General features: G+C 33.5%; 2 protein-coding genes across 2 annotated transcripts in view; both read left to right on the top strand.

Moving 5' to 3' along the window:
* Nucleotides 1-153: 153 nt before the first annotated feature.
* Nucleotides 154-4,866, top strand: LOC149785284 (SCAN domain-containing protein 3-like). Its single transcript, XM_089979898.1, has 6 exons — nucleotides 154-336; nucleotides 3,010-3,129; nucleotides 3,526-3,630; nucleotides 4,003-4,146; nucleotides 4,469-4,541; nucleotides 4,652-4,866. Exons 1-6 carry the CDS (start codon nucleotides 154-156, stop codon nucleotides 4,864-4,866), a joined length of 840 nt encoding a protein of 279 aa, XP_089836024.1.
* A 2,083-nt stretch (nucleotides 4,867-6,949) lies between these two features.
* Nucleotides 6,950-20,319, top strand: part of LOC149785285 (phosphatidylserine synthase 2-like) — an 81,086-nt gene continuing 67,716 nt past the window's right edge. Inside the window, exons 1-3 of the mRNA XM_089979160.1 lie at nucleotides 6,950-7,005; nucleotides 17,338-17,683; nucleotides 19,685-19,786. Coding sequence (XP_089835286.1) covers nucleotides 17,556-17,683; nucleotides 19,685-19,786 — 230 coding nt within the window. The 5' untranslated portion in view covers nucleotides 6,950-7,005; nucleotides 17,338-17,555. The remainder of the gene's footprint in view (nucleotides 7,006-17,337; nucleotides 17,684-19,684; nucleotides 19,787-20,319) is intronic.

The following is a 20,319-nucleotide window of genomic DNA, read 5'->3' on the forward strand; positions in this document are numbered from 1 at the left end:
TGATGATCAATTATTTTTAAGCAGCTTGTCACTGTTGGGCTTCAACTTGGAATAACGCAACAATTCGGAATCCCGAGTTGTTGCGCTTTTTCTCGAGAAATTGCGTTACCTCGCGAACCGATATAAGTTTCACTAGAGTGTTAAGAATGGAGGATGTTTGACAGAGATATTTTTGAATCGTTCTGCACGGAAAAATACGTAAGCAACAAGACCACAAATAAATCTGTGACGAAGGTGTTTGTCAATAATGTATTCAGTCTTCTAGATGGGAAAGTTCAAGATGTTGTAGGTTTCTGCAACAATTCGTCAGCGAAATTGGCGAAGTTAAAGCATAAAGTAAGTATATTTTCCCATTGCTTTCATCGGTTTAAAGTTAAATTTAAGACAGGTTGTGACATTCACTTGTGAACAATTTCATCAAAGTACAAATAGATTATAAACTGTATTAATGACTATTAAAATGAAGTTTCCATATTTCCTAAACTCAGCAGCTATTGCTGAGCAATGATTTAAAACTTTGAAACTTGTTTTCTTGTTTATATTTGGAATCAACATTTATAAGCCTATCAAATTCATTTTGATTTACGCAAATAAATGTTAATAAATATGTTTACATAACATCAATCAATTTATCTAATAAATGCTTTGTACTTGGCTTGCAGTGAACATACCGTATGAATTATGCTGCTTTTAAAAAAAATACATTTTTAAGTTAGAAATCAAGTGCAGAGGAATTCTGCAGCAAATCTAACTATTTTTGTAACACAGTTGAAGAGAATAGTAACAACCCAGCGAAATTATGGCAAAAGTTGAATTGTAATAGTGTATTGACTACTGATGGTAGCCGTAACATAAACCGAAGTCACGGTCATAATGCAAATCATTTTTTTATATTTTAATTTCATATTCCCTGTACATTGGTAGCCATCCCACGGACTACCTTGCAATTCTTTTTCTACATAAGTCTTGTCTTCTGTAATTTTGAGTGAACAAATGACATTTTTTAAGTCAATCATTGCAAGCCCCCCCTTCTTCATAACTTTTATTTATTTTTCATTTTATCTTGTCAACTGATTCTTTCCACAAGTTCTTGTAGATTAAACTTTTTAATTTTTATAATGAACCAATCTGGAGGATTTGGTAAACTTATTAATATCTGATTTAATTTGAAAAAAGAAAGTGATTTTATCACAATATTTTTCCCATAGGGGATAAGAACTATCTACAACCACAGAGTCATTAGTCTATTGATGTCATCTAATTTACGATCATAATTAATATTTATTATGTGACTTAAATATGTAGAGAAGATAATGCTTCATATTGTGAAACTATCAACTACCCAGCATAAATTATACTCTATACACAAATAGATGTAGCTGTTTTTCATGAGTCCTATAATAGTCTTGCTTTCTCTCAGCAGTCACCTCAGCAGTTTCACAGTTTTATACACTGACCTGTATACAGAACAATTACTTGAACAAACCTACATTAAGGCCTGATATCTTTGCATGCATTGTATTTGTAAGAGCTTTTTCCAATCCATCCAAAATTAATGTTTTATCATCTTCATAATGATGTATTAGAAATTCATTTTTATCTATAATAGTACCATTTATATCTTTATTCTTTTTAATTAAATCATTTTAGTATGTTGTCTAATATACAATCTGCTCTCATGAATAAATTAATCACAGCCTTCAAGTTCATTTAGCACAGATGGAACCATGTTTTAAAGAGTTTTACAGTGTAAGAAATATTCAACATAATCACTAATTGGCAACTGGAACCTGTAAATGAACACGGAGTAACACAGTATATGACTAAATTATGCTAATTGAAGTTGTTATGAGATTTATCCATCGAACAAGTCACCTCAGCAGTTTCACAGTTTTATACACTGACCTGCATACAGAACAATTACTTGAACAAACCTACAGAATATTTGTATTAATAGAGATTAAGTTTGGTCATGGTTTGATATCCTTCCTTGTGCATTTATTTCACACTATGGATGGAATTGTTTTCACACTAATACAGAAATTTCCTTGTTACCTGGACAAGGTGTGCTATAAAACCACACAGACACCTTATTGTGTGAATTTGAATTAAATCATACATTCTATTACAATTAAGGTGTGGTATAGAAGAGGTACATGAAACCAACAATATATTGTCAATGTATGTTTAACATCATATAACAATAAATGAAGGAAAACATTTATTTTACATAGACTATAAATACACATATGGTCTGGATTATGTCCATAGATAAAGCCAGAGTTATATTAGAATAATGCATAATTTAAAGCAGTAGAAATAACCAACAGCTATAGGATGTATGAGGAATTGTATCATGATTTAGGGATAGTGAAGGAAATAGGGTCAAATACTGAAGTTCAAGAAATGTATAAAATATTTATGTATGTATGAGTGTATGTGTATATATATGCTTAATGTATCCACACAAGAGTTGCTAATGGAAATAGTAAAGTTAATTAAAAATAATTTCATTTATATCAGTATAATTTAACTGTCATAATATTTTTGTGTACAAAAGAAAGTTTAATTCTGGAAAATCAAGTAAACTTGTATGAAAATGGGAGAAAAGAATCGAAGTCATATATAATTATAAGACTATGGATCAGTAGAGATGACCACCTTTTATAATCTCATTGACAGAATAATCTATGGGAAGCTGAAAGACCCAAATGCTAAAATTACCAATACAAATCAGAGATAATGCTAACAACCTTGATAATTGGTAAGGTATGCACATATGAAAACAGTATAACATATACTACATTGTAGGTGGCAAAAAATGACTGATAATAATACACCATTTTTAAAAGTATTTAAAAATAGCAAACAAAACTATCTCTTTAAGTAGTCTTATTTGTTGATCTATTAATTAAAAAAGAAGATAAAGAAGGTTGAGAACAATAGAATACCAACATAAAAAGATGACAAAACTTGGCAATCATTACTTGTATTTGCTTATACTAACAGGTTCAGCAGAAGGGTTATGGATCAATGTCCATACACGGAGAAGATGGGGTCCATACCAGAGTCTTGACTGTACCCAAGCGAATCCGAGACCGAAAAATCTCGGGAGCAACTTCAGCTCATGTAAGTTAAGGAGAAAAATTTACAACTTTCATTCACTATAATGAGACTCAAAGTAATCAAGTCAGAAATCATTATGACAAGATCTATAGTAATCGAGTTATTATTAACTATGGCAAGGGTGGAAATAGTCAGTAATCACTTTAACAAAGCCTGTGGTAATCAGGTTAGTAATCATTGTAAAAAGGCCTGCAGTTATCAAGTCAGCAATCACTGTGACTAGGCCCTAACAGATCTTGTCAATAATCATTGTATCAACACCTGGAGTATTGTAACAAGGCCTGTAATCAGTGTAATGAGGCCTGCTGTAATCAAGTGAGTAATGGCTATAACAAGGCCTGGAATTTTTATTCCAGTTGATGCCTAATTCTTATCAAATCTTGCAATTAATATTTTCAGACAAGTGGCAGACTGATTGTAGTACCCATCAAGGACTTCGATCCAACATTGAAGGCACTCCATCAGGCCACTGGCCATGGGAAGGAACGTGTAATGCTACACAAGGTATAATACAATAAAATGTATTAAGCTTTCATCCATCCAACATTAAACACACTCCATCAGACCGCTCTACATGGGAAGGAATAAGTAAAAATACACAAGGTATCAGAAATCCGTGCCTTGACCAGTTGGTTTATTTTGTACGGGCCGGTGGCACCAATATGCATTATATTTTCAGCCAAATTGGAGACTGGCATAATTATTATTATTACTATTATTATCAAATTAGTTTCTTTATATTTGTTAAATATGATGTCATATTTAAAAAATAAACTGTCTCATAATATTTCTATTTCTATACATAACTTTGTTACATATTTTGGAACTACATTTTCTTGATAAGCTTATAATCTATTTTTAATTCTTTTTACCCAGGTTGCTGATCAATATGAAGGCCTGCCCAAAAGTGCTGTTCTAAAGTACATCAGCATGTGCAGGACATGCAGTAGGAATAAGGCACAAGTTATACAAGCCCCAGCCAGAGTTATAATCAGCCAAGGCTTTTTCTGTCATTGTCAGGTGTGTTCAACAATGGTTAATAATCTTGCTGCATTTGTGAGTCTATATATGTGTAACAGTACTATCACTAATTGATAAATACATTTATCTGTATATATCATGTACAAAGATAGTTCTATTATCTCCTGTTCCATACTAAAATTATAGGAAATTCATACTTGTCAACATTCTTCCTAATCACTATGGATCATTATTTTTATTTCATATTGCTGTAAAAAAATACAAAGAAAGGAAATATACATTTGCTATTTGGCAATTTATGAAAACAGCAGAAAAACAGGCTTGATAAAAATCATTAATAATTTTACATTAATATTTGCAGGTTGACCTTGTTAACATGATGAGGAAGCCATCAGGTGGTTATAAGTATATACTCCACCTGATGGATCACTTCAGTAAGTGTTCCACTTACTAGCACCACTGGTCCAGAAGACTCAAGCAGAGGTTAATCTCGCTTTGTCCCATATGTTTAGTATCATTGGAATACCAGCCATTCTGCATACAGATAATGGATCAGAGTTTGGAGCTCTTGATAGACTCCTGCAGCAGTGGCCAGGGTTAAGTGATATTGTTCATGGACGTCCGCGTCATCCTCAGTCTGAAGGATTGGTGGAGAGAGGGAATCGGGTACTGGAGGAGAAAATTGCAGCAATGGAGGCCACCTATCATGGTGATGGCCCAGCTCCCTGGCATATGTGGCTTCCTCTCATACAATGTTAGTTTCTGTTTAGGTTTAGTGATTCAGTTGACAGTTTTATGGGCAGCCGTCACCGCCAAAATTACATTAATCAAATGATCTAGTATGAAATCAAATGATTTAACCTAGCAAATGAAATGATAAATCCAGATTCCAAATGATGTGGTGTCACATGAAATGATTTAACGAACAAAACCGAATGATGCATTTAGATTTCAAATAACATGGTATTAAATTAAATGATGTAGAGTGAAATTAAATGATTTAACCCATTAAACAGAATGATGAATTCAATATCCAAATGATGTTGTGTGATATGAAATGATGTAGCATGAAATGAAATGATTGAACCCCGATAATGAAATAATGAATTCAGATTTCAAATGATGTGTCGTTAAATGAAATGATCTGGTATTAAATAAAATGATTTAAAGAACAAAACGGAATGATGATATCTGCTTCCAAATGATATATTATTAAATGAAATTACATAGTATGAAATGAAATGATTTAACTCAACAAATGAAATGATGAATTCAGATTCCAAATGATGTGGTATTAAATTAAATGATTTAAAGAACAAAACGGATTGATCAAATCTGCTTCCAAATGACATATTATTAAATGAAATTACGTAGTATGAAATGAAATGATTTAACTCAACAAATGAAATGATGTATTCAGATTCCAAATGATCTGGCATTTGTTGAAATAATCTGAAGAACAGACCGCCAGTGCACCAGAAGCAGAAGATGAAAATGAGAATGTCAGCCGTGAAGCCCAAGTTGAGGTAAGACGAAGGTTGATCGTTATTACAAGCATTAAAAGTCAAACTGCTTACAGCATCTTTCTATCGAACTGTGTTGGAAAGGAATGGGGATATCATTCACATCTCCCCTGGTGTAATGATAGGTACAGCTAGAGAGTCATAAGATTCCTGATTATTTAAGAAACAAACACTAATGTACAAATTATTGTGCTCCTTTTTGAGACCAATTTTTGCTTATGAAGACACCAGATTTCGTGAATGATATTAGATATTAATTGGGTACAGCTAGAGAATCATAAGATTCCCCTCTAGGTATCTCCTACCTTGAAAATAAGTTCAGTGGGACAACAATAACAAGATCCTTAGACCTTTAATATGTTCCAAATATTCAATTTCTGCAACAACTCCGTTGAAGACTTTTCCTAGATTTACAATATAATTTTAAAGGATTAATTTTTAAAAAAATGGCATGTATGCATCACACAACGTTCACTGAAGTAACCCCCATAACTGTGAAATACAAGTCTATGGGTCAATATTAATAGATACTTTGGACATTTAATATCTTCCTACTATTAATGTTATGCAACATCTCCCCTCTAGGTATCTCCTACCTTGAAATTAGTCTTTTCAGAACTAAAATTTAAAAAAAAGGTATGGTGGCATGATGCAACAACTTAGAATAAACACCCTAGGCTGTGAAATATAACCCTATTGGGCAACAGTAATAGTCTCTTGAGATGTTTAATATGTTCCAAATTTTAATTTTGTGCTACATCTCCACTTGAGACCTTTCCTACATTTAAATCCATCTTTCCAGTATTAAATTCCAAAATGTTGCATGCAAGCATCATGCAACAACTTGGAATAACTCCAATAAGTTCAGTGGGACAATAGTAATAGTCCCTTGAGATGTTTAATATGTTCCAAGACCTTTCCTAGATTTACAATAGTATTTAAAAGGATTAATTTTTAAAAAATGGCAGAAGACAGAAAGAAACAAAGAATACAAAATACATCCAAATTTAAATATATTATTATTTTATTAAATATTTTTACAAACATATATTTTAAGCACAAATATTTTTTGGAAACTTATTTAACATATTAAAAAAATAACATGGAAACGAAAATCAGATTAAATAAATATAAAGATTTTAAATAAATATATAAATCATTGAAAACTAATATGAAAAAATTAAATAGTAGACTAGTGCTTAGAATTTACAAGTTGTTGCGCGCAATTTCTCGAGAAATGGCTATTCCAAGTTTGAGCCAACGACCACGCAATTTCTCGAGAAAGAGCGCAACAATTAGAAATTCCAAGTTGTTGTGCGCAATTTCTCGAGAAATGGCATATTCCAAGTTGGAGCCCAATATAACGACTTAACCGGTAAGTTGATCAGTTTCAAATGGTTGAAGGGTTCATTTATAATTTCGTTTTATTTTGCAGAGTTTAATGGCTTTGTTATGAATATCAGTGTTTGGTAACAAAATGATAAACTGATTTTCATGACTGAAGATATTTGTGTTCAAGTGTCTCTACCTTTGGTTGGACTCTAGTTTTCGAGTCTCAGAAAGACTATATTATTATTATTATTATCATTATTATTATTATTATTATTTAAAAACTGTATGTATGTCTGTAAGGTACTGTTTGACTTCACTTTTAAAAGTAAAACCCAGGGATGGTGATGCATAATATATCGTCGTTACATCTATTTCAGAACGTCATGTGTTTCGTAGCGGCCATTTGATTGCGTTGTTATCACGATAGCATGTAGCTGGTGACACAATTTTCAGAAGTTTAGTTGACAGTAGTTTGCTGCAAGTAAAGAAAATGCTTCGAGTTATATAAAATGAAGTCTGAAATGCCGACAACTTTAGCTTGAAGCAATTCTTGTCATTGTAATGCTAGGCTATTATATCTTCTGAGCCATTTAAATGTTAGGAGTGAGAGGATTTGCTGTTATATTAAAAAATGCTACTCCTTGTATTGCTATCCATTAATGCAGATTTATGGTATCAGCTTATGTTTCAGACCCTAAAGGGCTTTATTCATTTATTCTTACTTCTTTTCATTTAAAATTTTATAGCTAAACTATTGGAGTATAAAATTAGCAACCACAGATAGTGCCTATTTTTTATTGGTGAACTGGGCAATAATAAAAGGGGCTTTAAATTATCTTCAAAAGCATATAAATGTAATTAATATGTACTTTTTATTGTATAACCATATGGTCATGTAATTATCAATCAGTTATCAAAAGTGACGGCTCTTAGTTAATTGCTATTTCCTGTGTGCGCGCATTGACACCACTGTGTTTGTTTTGCAAATGTGGGTCACTAGAACCTCATGAATATTAATGAGGTATTTGTCAATTGAATGGGGAATGAATGATGTTAACGATGGTGATTTGAAAATTTGCATATGATGACCCTGTGTTGAGAAAATAGTCCCTAAAGTCTCGCTAATTTTTTTCAACTCACCAACGTTGAATTTCAGTTTTCAACATATCGTTACAAAATACACATTTTAATCTTTCAATACCAAATATGTTTTTTGGAACAAATATATAAGTACCCACATTTAATTTCGAACGTACGCATTTCACCAAGTTGACCTCCATAAGACATGCGGGCGAAGTCGCCATATTTGTTTTGCGATAAACATAACATTGATGTGAAAAATCGGCGAACACAAGACAAATGCTGTGATTTATGTATACTGTTGGAATGTTTTGTATTGGTAAGTAATTCTTTTGTCTATTTATTTATTTATTTAATATTTTGTGAAAGTCACATAAGCATGCTTGCAAAACATGGCTTGTCGAGTTTTCGAGAGGGAAAATAACAAATAGTTTGGATAAATGTTTGAAAAATGTGTGTAAATGGCAGTGGCTGAAGCAGAAAGTAAATGGAAGTGTAGGTACCCATTTTATAAGAACACTGAGCACCATAGGACTCGCAGTTTGTGATCATTGCAAGAAGATTTAAACTAAACTAATCACAGTTGGAAGAGTTTTGGAGCAGCAGACAACACCTACAAAAGAAACTGCACACAAGAAATTTAATATCAGAAGCACAAATTACAGTCGGAGATACTTGAAAGGGAAAATTATGAGGAGGTGCTTGAAAGGGAAAAAAATTCTTGTTGAGAAAAAAAAGGAAGATAGAAAACTGATCCAAAAACGTCTGTGGTGACAAAAAGGAAAACAAAAGAAATATTCACCAAGACTGGCATATCAGTATCAATAGGCTGTGTCCAGTGGGGGAAGAGACATGTGAATTTATGTTTTTATTTATATACTGTTGATGTATTTGGGTGATTCGCATATTTTTTTTCTGAAAAGAGAAATATAATATAATATTTGCTGCAATTATGGACAAATTATGTGAATACTGATATGCATATGCAATAATTCCAGCATTAAAATTATTGGAGATGAAGTTGATGTGACAATGAACATCATGACATTGTTTAGTATTGTTATAAGTTTTACATAGTTATTTTTTCAAAATGATATTTCTTTGGAATGAAGTAACAGGTTTGCAATATATTACATTATTGTAATAAACTCCCCTGGACCCCCAGATAATACATACCACCCTTAGGATCCTTTTGGGGAAGGACAAAAAAGAAACCACTGCACATTTTCAGTAGTTTTTATATATAATATACACAATTTTTATGAGATGAGGTGTCTTAAGACAACAAATGCTTTTAAAAAGTATATAACTGATATATTGATATAAGGAAGAATATTTACAGGATTTATACAAAGGGTAGTAGTCAACATGTGTAAAATGCTATTGGTGAGTTTATGATATAACAATGATATTTAAAGAGTAGTAGTTCTGATTTAAACAAAATCATGTTTGTTTCTGTAGATGTTGACTAAGAAGCTTTCTGAAAGCTAGGTATGAGTCATCTGACTTTTTATATTAGGTGGTATGGAATTCCATAGTTTGGTTCCAGAGAAAGCAAAACGCTTCTTATAAAACTCTGAATTTGGATTAGGTAAATATAATTGTTGTTTGAAATGGATCTTAGTTCATACATATTAACATTTTTGATAAATTTTAAGATAATTAGATTTGTTGATGATGTATCTAAATCAGCTTCAGTAATAACTCTAGCTGTTCTTTTTTAAAATTTCAGTAATCTTTCTTGATTGTCCGCACCACTATTACCACAGCTGAACGTCAATATTCTAGGTGTGGCATGATATATGCCTTGTAAAATATCTTTCTCAGTTCTTGAGGGAGATAAGATTGTATTCTGTTCAAGAGATTTAGTGGTGAGTTAATTTTTTTAATGACCTTATCGACTTGAAATTTTCAGTACAAGATATTGTTGGAAATTTGTATGTAATGGGCCCATAGCTGCAGTTCCCGTTCTCAGGTGGCCAAGTGGTTAAAGTGCCCGCCTAAAATGTGGGAGGTCACGGGTTCGAACCCTGGCCAAGTCATACCAAATACTGATAAAAATGATACTAACAGCTGCATCACTTGGCGCTCAGCACTAAGTGGCTAGTGTTTGGACTGGTCGGCCTGGTGTCAGGTTAATTTGACTAGGTGGGACAAGTTGCTACATGTCTGGCATGATGCTCCAGTGCTAGGCATCAACTATAAACTGCTACACTGCAGATGTCATAGCGATATGGCTGAAAAATTGTTATTGCTACATCAAAAAAATCCAAAACACACACACACACTAAGCTTCATTGAACAAATCATTGGTTTTCAGTTGAATCTGGCTGACACCCGATTTCAATACAACTGTCTGTTCAGTAGGTGCAGTCATAACAAGATATTTGGATTTTCAAGGTGGCTACTATGTTGAAGGTCAGATTGGCACCATTTCAATTTAAGCTACACCAGACTTCATAACATGCATTTGAGTGAAACTCTATGTTGATATGTTCATCCATTCAGGAGAAATAGTGATAACTAGAATTTCAAGACGGTCACCATGATGGCCATGCTGAATGTCAGATTATTGCCAATTTCATTTAAGAAAATCTGCATATCATAAGAAGTCATTTAGTGAAAATTACATATTGATCGCTTTAGGAGGAAAATCAATGACAAGACTCTAAGGATGGCCAGCATTTTGGGGGTCACATTGCCACCATTTGCATTTATCAAGTAAGTATCATAGGAATTTTTTAAATTGAAACCTTATGTCAATATGATTATCTGTTTAGCAGGAATAGTTACAGTATGTTTTTCAAGACAGTCACTATGGTAGTCATCCAGGTTGTAGGAGTACAGTTTACATCAAGACCAACTAGGCCTCAGGATGAAACTGTGTACTAAGTTTCATTACCTTCCTCCAAATAGTTCAAAGGAGTAGCAGTAATAAAACTTTTATCCACATACAGTAGACTGGCAAAAGATGACCAGCTGTCACATGAGCTTGTTTTTTCTTTCAACAGTAGACTAGAGCTACAATACAAAAGTCAGTCTAATTTCCTGTTTTTATCAGTTCAAGATTTACACATTACTTCATTCAAGTTGTACATGTACATACTGATCACATCAATATTTGTAAACATGTAATTGGATTACCTCCCTTAGATCTGGTTCCATACATAGATTACCTCCCATTGATGATATACAGCACATGTGAGTAAAGATAAGTCCTCTAACACATCCTGCTAGCATATATGATGCAAACCATGTGCTATTAGCAGTACTGTCTGTACCTCGGCTTATACAGACATGAAACAAATTTACCTTTCTAAATAATCAGATTCAAAACAGAACACAGAATGATGATGATAACCAGAAATGGAAGATGGTGCTGGTAAATTTCCAAAGTTGAAAGTCATTATACATGACAATCTATGATTTGAGAATTTACACTGACACAATTTTACACTCCTTACAAGCTGTGACATTGCTTTTGTTGAGTTAGGCACAACAACTGTCACTAATGGAATGATATTATGACTGGTTGTTGAAACTACAATTTTTTTATTTGAATAAAACCAACTGAGCAAAAATCTGCTGACAGATACTCTTCAACGATATATTTTCAATTATTGTAATAGTGCTTATATCATTTATTTCATTCAGTGCTGTCGTTTGCATTCAGGTCACTGCTGTTTTATTAAAACACATTATTAATAACACAACATATGAAAGCAATAGTTATGTCCTCTTGAAAATGGAAAATCTGACTCCAGTAAATTCATTTCTATTAAGTTCCAAAGAAACAAAACTGAAAGAAAATAGTAAATGGCAGCAATAAATGCGAATGCATTTATGGCACTGTAAATGAAAAAATGAGATGAGAGCCAAAATGCAAACAGGAATGAAATGCAAAAGAAATTATTTCTGACTGCAAGTTCCATGAAATGATACATAGGTTTACAATTCGGACTGGAAGGTGGAACAATTTTGATAAACATCTATCTGAAAAGAAATTGTGGCACATATATTAACAGGACATAGTAGATACATTTCACTATCCTTTTTAATGTCAGCATTTTGCTTAAATAAGAAGACTATTAAGTAAGAAATATCTCTAAAATGTTAATACATTTAAATCTGATGAGCTGCTAAATAACACAAATGTTACTGTACAGATTAGATTAAGTAAATTTATAGACCTGATATTTCAATCATGCTGTTTCCAGTTAAACTTAAAACAGTTATGGCTACTACCATTCATTTTGTCATGTGTGTCCAAAATATAGATAGAATATCTCCTCTCTCTCTCTGTTCCTTTCGTATCCATAATACCAGCACCATTGATAATTTGCATTTGTACTGAATCTTGTATGTCTGTTCTTGAGCCTGAGTTCAAAATAATTGTCACTTTTGTTCCAAGTGCTTTACTGTTTCTTTATATTTATCTTTGTAATTTATTCAAGGTTTGTAAAGGATCCCATAATTCAATAAGAATTCATTGTTTAATGTATCAACAGAGAGAAACAGTGAAATCATAATCCAGTATACGTTAGTGTTACTTGTGTGCTCATTTTTCTGCATGTATTTTCACCAAATATATTTGTATATCGCCATTGTATTTTGATATTATGATTAATTGGACTGAAAAGTAATAGTAATTGTTTTATTTTCTGAATATATTTCCATTCTCTGAATTTTCTTTTCAAAATGGTTTTGTTTTTCTCTGAAAGTTGGTAAATTTATTTCCACAAAAGCTAGAAGAAAGGATTTCATATGTTTACTGATTTCAGCATCTGTACCTTAAACATGTCTTAAGTTTTCTCTGAAATGTGTGTGTGTGATATGGATTTTTAACATAGCTTTAACAATTTTCCAGTCATATTGCTACGATGTCTCCAGTGTGGTACTTTATAATGCTGTCTAGCACCAGGATGCCACAAACATGTAGTATGATGTCCCAACCAGTCACATTATCCTGGCACAAGGCCGACTAGTCTTAACACTAACCTCTTAATGCTGAGTGCCTAGCGAGGTAGCTGTTATTACCATTTTTTAAAAGTCTTTAATATGGCTTGGCTGGGTTCAAACTCATGACCAACCACATCTGAGGTGAACACTCTGACCACTAGACCACCACAGGAGTGGTATTTATTTCTGAAATAAGCCAATCAAATAGTATTTCTCAGTATTTATACCCAATCAAAGTTAATGCTTTTGTGTGTTTGTTGTCTGTGATTTTGGATTTTTAACGTAACTTTAAAAAAAAATCAGTCATATCGCTACAATGTCAGCAGTGTGGCAGTTTACAGTGATGTCTAGCACCGGGGTATCATGCCACAGACATCTAGCATGATATCCCACCCAGTCACATTATCCTGACACCATTCTGACCAGTCCTAATACTAACCTCTTAATGCTGAGTGCCAAGTGAGGTAGCTGTTAGTACCATTTTTGTAAGTCTTTGATATGACTCGGCCAGGGATCGAACCCACAACCTCCCGCATCTGAGGCGGACACTCTAACCGCTAGGCCACCGGAGCAGTATAATGCTTTTGTATGTATTTTCTCCATTCATCAATAGGCACCAGTAAATTACTAATGTCTGTAAGCTTCTCTCTGAACCTATGATTATGAGGCAATCAAATCAATTAACCATTAATAATAATTTTGTAATGATTGGTACAAGGATGACAATAAATTTTCTCATTATAAATTCTGTTTCTCCATTTTTTAATGCCTGAAAAAGTTTAACAAACACATACTTTCTTTTTTTCGTTTGTGTAAAGTATCTGGATGCTTATTGAGGAAAATATTTATATTAGCAGAACTACAATCTTTTTGACAAGTTGATGGTATCTGGAGTAGCCTGCTCAGTTTCAGTTGATGGAATAGGGCTGAACTTGTGTTAGAAGGGTCACAGAATATAAGTTCCAGAAAATAACCTTTCAAAGTCAAATTCAGGTCATTAAAAATTATAAACTTTTATATTTCTATAATAATAGCTGGTTGAGTATATAGTTGTACTAGCCAAACAAGGTGAGTGAAATTTTAAAGACTTAACTCCTGTAATATCATTTCTTCTCTCCCCACCTCCCATTTATTTCCCCTAAAAGAAAAGAATTGATTCCCAGGTAACTAACTACATGTACAGTCATGTCACTGATTTAACCTTGTATTCAGGAGGTGGTCAGGAGAAAATTTTTACAGTGGTGTAAGGTCACTTTTATTTCCTATCAGTGCATGATGATGTGAATGTTTCACTGGAGATTTGTTAGTGTATCTTATCAGCCAGGTGGTGTGAACACAGTGTATGGTAAGAGTGGTTGTATTATCAGCCAGTGGCATGATCATAGTAATATGACAAGATTGGTGGTGGTGAATCAGTCTCCAGCCAAACAGAACTGGAATAAGTACATCTACTAACGGGCAACACTGGAAACTATTCACACTGTTAATCATTCTTTATTTCCTATAAGGAGAGTTCAGTTTACAATGTGGATAATAGAAAGAAATTTAACTATTTACATTGAGGATTACAGTAAACATTCCAGAAAGTGACTGATACATATTAAACTAATACAGATGAGAGGGGATCAGTTTTAACAAAAAGCAGGGCCTTTCATTCGATTTGAATTTGGAGGTAGTTGCCAAAGTAGGTGGGGGGAGGGGCATTCCCCAATGGGGATACATAGTTTCTTTTAAAGTAGCTGGGTGTAAAGTAAAAGTAGCCAGGTAAATATTCCAGCTTACAGCTGATAAGGAAAGCCTTGAAAAAGTACATGAAATATACAATATACATAACTAGTGTACATAATCTTAGGGACATGTATCATTACAGTTTGGGTCTGTATATATTTTTTAAAAGTTAAATCTTATAGATTCAAAACATTTGGTACCAGCTGTTATCTAGTAGCAATCTTTCCTATTAAAATTGTCTGATGAATTTGACTGTTAAGTAAATTGATAATATTTGCAAGACCTGTCTTTCAATAAATATTTCCAACCAAAGAGTCATGTAAATGCAGTTGATGAATAAATGGAATTTGGATTAAGGAGACTGGAATGTATATAAGATTATTTAATTCAATCAAGTAGACCGGTTGTATGTATTCCTTGCATTAATGAGTTTAGAGTGTATAATAGGGTGTGTTTAATTGGATTAATGGGACAGAAGTGTATGTAAGGTGTATTTCATTAGATTAATATGATTTATGTCTATATAAGATGTATTTCTTTGTATTGAAATCGGGTGTTTATTTCGATTTATTTCATTTAATTAATGAGACAGGGTGTTTACATGGTATATTTTGTTGCATTAATGAGATTTAGGTGTTTATATGATATATTTTGTTGCAGTAATGAGATTTATGTGTTTATTGTATGTATTTCATTGGGGTTATGAGACAGGGTGTTATTATGGTATATTTCGTTGCAATAATGAGATTTAAGTGTTTCTTAGGTATTTTTCAATAAGTTAATGAGACGGGGTGTATATATGGTATATTTCATTGCAATAATGAGATTTAGGTGTTTATTAGGTGTATTTCATTTGGGTTAATGAGATGGGGTGTTTATAAGCTGCATTTCATTGAGTTTTTTAGATGGGGTGAATATTTTGCTTTATTTCATTGACTTAATGAGACAGGTGGTTTATAAGGTGTGTTTTATCAGATTAACAAGGTTATAGTTTATATAAGGTGTATTTCATTGCATTAATGAGACTGGAATTTAATTAGATGTATTTCTTTGCATTAATGAGATTTATAAGGTGTATTTCATTGGATTAGAATGAGACTGGAGTGTATATAAGGTGTATTTCATTGGAATAGAATGAGACTGGAGTGTATATAAGGTGTATTTCATTGGATTAGAATGAGACTGGAGTGTATATAAGGTGTATTTCATTGGATTAGAATGAGACTGGAGTGTATATAAGGTGTATTTCATTGGATTAGAATGAGACTGGAGTGTATTTAAGGTGTGTTTTATTGCATTAATGAAATGGGAGTGTATTCAGAGTGTATATGATTTGGTTAATGAAACCTGAGCATGTCATTGGCTTATTAAGATTGGGTGTTTGTAAGGTGTGTTTCATTGGAGTAATGAGACCAGAGTGTATACAAGGCATATTACATTGGATTAATGAAACTCGATTGTCTAGTTTGTGCATTACATTGGAATAATGAAACTTGAGTGCATATAAGGTATGTTTAATTTATTATTGTTTTTTTAGAGCTGTTGTCTATGATACAAGGGAGAAAATGTGTAGCTGAACTGGGCACAAACATAGGACCTCCCTAACACTAGCCAGTTGCTTTTTTATCATTGGTAAATAAGCCAACACTCTAGTGGGCTTTCAGATGCAATACTTTTGGTCTATTCAATATTTTAATTCCTCACCAATGACTTCAAAAGTTTCTGAAAGTTTGCTTTAAAATGGGCAAATAACTTTAAGATTTTTACTTTCCCATTCAGTTTTTTTTACCTTCCCTATATGATTCACCCTAAATAGATGACAAAACATGTTTTCACACGATTGTAATATGTTCCTTTCCTTGACATGATCTAGCCAAATAAAGTGCTTAAAATGCCATTGAAAACCAACCAACCAGCATTTCTTTTTAAAACACATCACATTAAGTTACAATGCCTTTTTCACTTTTTATATACAGTGCCATAGATGGGAATTCATAATCTGCTTTCCCCATTTGAAAATTCACTTGTTCAAAGGATTTTTTAAAACCTGCCACTTTAGATATGGTAATCATGTAATATTGCCTTTGTTTACCCTTTCTGTCAAGTTGAACCTCTATTCAAATCATTCTTTCAGTTCAGAAATGAAAAAAATTAATTAGCTTATTTGCAAAATGTTGCACACAGTTGAGTGTCTTACTCAGCCATAAGCTGTGATGGCATTTCATTGTGATATTGAGCATCACTGTAGGTTACACACAACCTCAGAGTAGGTCTCTGTTGGTTACACACAACCTCAAAGTAGGTCTTTGTTGGTTACACACAACCTTAAAGTAGGTCTCTTCTTTGCAGGATAAATACATCTTTCTTGCATGTATTGTACACAGATCAAACATGGAGATGAAACAGGTTGTAAATAAATGTTTGAAACATCAAGGATGATTGAAATATATTTGTAGATATACCAAAGAATTATTTCAATCCATCCTCTTGAACATGGATTAGAGGATGTAAATTGTAGGACTGGTTAAAATTGGGACTGTGTTGATTTAGTATGGGACTATGCTATTTTATTGCAGAAACTTGTTTTGAGTCTCTATTTCTTCTACAGGTGGCAGAAGTGACTTGGATTGGTCTGAGCTTTTGCATTATTCACAGATGTGCACATCACACAGAAGATAAAATACAGAAATAGAGGGAGCTGTAGTGGCTAGGCAGCTGGCATTCTATTTTGTATTTTGATGGTAGAAGACTTTATCACAGATCATACTTCCTATAGTGCATTATCAGCTACACATCCAAGATTCCACCCATTTATCAGATGTTAAAATGGCAGCTGTGGATGGAAATAAGAAGTCAGCATACCATAGGTTGCATTCAGCAACAGCTTATGACTGGGAGGCTGACAGAAACAGGCGGAAGGATATTACTGATGATGGCACTATGACATTTTTCTGGTATGTTATTGTGGAAAAACTAATCTTATAGACTATGGAATATTTCAGATCATAATATTTCAGTGTTTATAAATTTTCACAAACTGAAAAATTATCATTTCACAGCGTGAATTTAAAAAGAAACAATTGGTTAGTTATGAAGTAATTGTATAAACAAGTTATTATTATCATGGGTGAGATGTTTATAAAATTTATTTTCTCATTAAAATCTTAAATCTAAAGCTTGATTACTATATTTATCCATTGATAAGTTCATGCTTGATGATGATCAGTGTCCCAGTGACAGAAATAAGTGAATTACTCCTTTGTGAGAGTGTAGAGTAGTGATCTTGATCAGATATATTTGAAGTGGGCTCATCTGTTAGATTGTCATTGCTGGATTGTTTTTTGACTGATGACTGGGCACCTGTGATCCACCAGTCACAAGGCTTCAGGCACTGGTCACTGGGATGTTGATTATCGGCAGTGGGGGAGATGGATTGGGTCAATACCCTCCCATTTTTATGTTGCTGTTTAAGCCCTATGGAGATTGGGAGTTGGGATTTTAACGTCTCTTTTTGTATGTTTTTGGAACTGAGTCTTCCCGTCCCCTCTGAACATCATGGTTATGCCTGCCTTGTTTTTAAGGTTAGGTGGAGATGACATTCCATGGACTTACTTCCTCCAGCATTGTTCAGCAAAAAGAGGGGAATGTTGCTCACCATTAGGGTGGTTGAGAAGGGATCAGGACACCTACTAGAGTTATCCCCATCATCCCCTGAGAGGGGTTATGGGATGATATAAACCCCATTTCAATGTTTCCTCTCGCTATAGAGAAATGCTGGAAGACCAGTCTTGTCTAGCCATGGGAGCTGACTCCTTTCCATCATGGTGGACATGAATGAGTTCCTTGGGGTCTAGTGGCAACAGTTTCTCCAATTCCATTGGGTTACCCTACTCCTTCTCTAGTTCAGTCAGTTGCTGGAGGAGGAGGAAGTTTTGATTATATGATAGGGTGATGAATGAAGTTTACAGCCTCTTTTCCCCCCAAACTCATGTCCTTAGTCTTCTGGCGCCAAGAACAAAAGGATTCTCTCCAGTCTGTAGAGGCTTTGCAGGGCATCCTTTCATTCTGATCTTCTCGTATAAATGCAGTCTGTTTTATGATATGTGAATGAGAACAGAGATAGAATGTAACAAAATTAGTCTTATACTTCATTGTAGTACCTCACCTTGCAGTTGTTGATATTAAATATAATCTAAACTATATTGTACACAAAATCTCATTGTACTTGGAATTGACATGAAATTTACATGAATATTATCAACATAACTTTCTTAAAAAAAGGTAAAGGATGGTATTAATGATTTTTTTCCTTGCATTTTCATAAAGTTTTTGTTTACTCCGCCACTTTTTGTCTTAGTTTGCTATCTCCCCTATATAACCATGTATGTTTTACATGATACTATTTGAAAAGGAACATGCTATGAATTTTCTTTCATTCCAAAAGTAGTTTTTAAACCAACTTTAGAAGTAAAACCTTGCAATGTAGTTGCTTCCAATAACAAATTAACTTAATTTTGTTGTTTATGTGAATTTTATTCAATTCTGTGGAATGCATGGGGAAGGAGGAAAATGTGCTTAGTGATGTTAGAGAAATGCCTCTCATATGCCAGTACATTTTCAAGTTATTCTTTTTTCTCCTTCTGCTGTACAATCAACTCTCACTTTCTGTCTGCTCTACTACCAATGCTTCATAGATTCTGAGTATCATTTTGGTTAAGTTTGTGAACGTTGGAGCGATGTCACCACTTGGCACAGACAGAATGCCATCAGACAACTTCATAGGTTATCAGGTAATAAGCTTTTCAGGATATGGAGTTTCATGCTTGATATTTCTGATTACTGTAATTGCATGAATAGAGTGACTAAAGTTAGATAGTTCAACCAGTTATTGAATGGATGGTCATAAGCCATTCGCGATAACTGTAGTAACATAACAACTCCTTTCCTTTTTTCAGGCATGCACACACAATTACAGTTTTGGTCATATTCAGCTGCATTTTGGTATATGTTGCAATCTTTGAGGAACCGTCCCCTGACAATGATTACAACATGAAACGGTAAGGTCTTACAATAAAATTATGTTTTGACTTCTTATCCCCAAACCATTTTAGAAAGTGTTAGTGATTTTCATCCCTTCCTTCTGTCAGTCAATCTAGGTCTGTTACCTGTATGTCCTAAACAACTCTGTGGAATTTTGTGAAGCTGTGTAATGTTTTCCCTGTGGTGACCATCTGCAAGAGGGGTGTCATTCTCAGATTCTTCCCCAGGGATCCATGGGAGGGATCAAAGGTCAAATGCACAGAAATTACAGTTACATTTCAATTTTGTAAAATATTTTGTACTTAAACTTTATATAGGCAATCATAGCAGAAGACATGCATCCTGTATATCGTGGATTTTGCATTATGACTCATATATCTCTGTCGGAGGAAAGGGGTGAGTACCAGGTGGTTGGGTGGGTATGAGTTGTTTGGAATATAGAGCTCATACTTTTTTCTGGTTTCACCATTTGCCAGATCCTGATGGGGGTTACTGAAACCCAAGCCTGAATGGGTATGGGTTTCAACATACCTGAGGGATTTTAAAAAAA

This window comes from Sinohyriopsis cumingii, chromosome 13 (assembly GCF_028554795.1).
Source record: "Sinohyriopsis cumingii isolate HCF-2022 chromosome 13, ASM2855479v2, whole genome shotgun sequence".
NCBI classification, from domain to species: Eukaryota; Metazoa; Mollusca; class Bivalvia; order Unionida; family Unionidae; genus Sinohyriopsis; species Sinohyriopsis cumingii.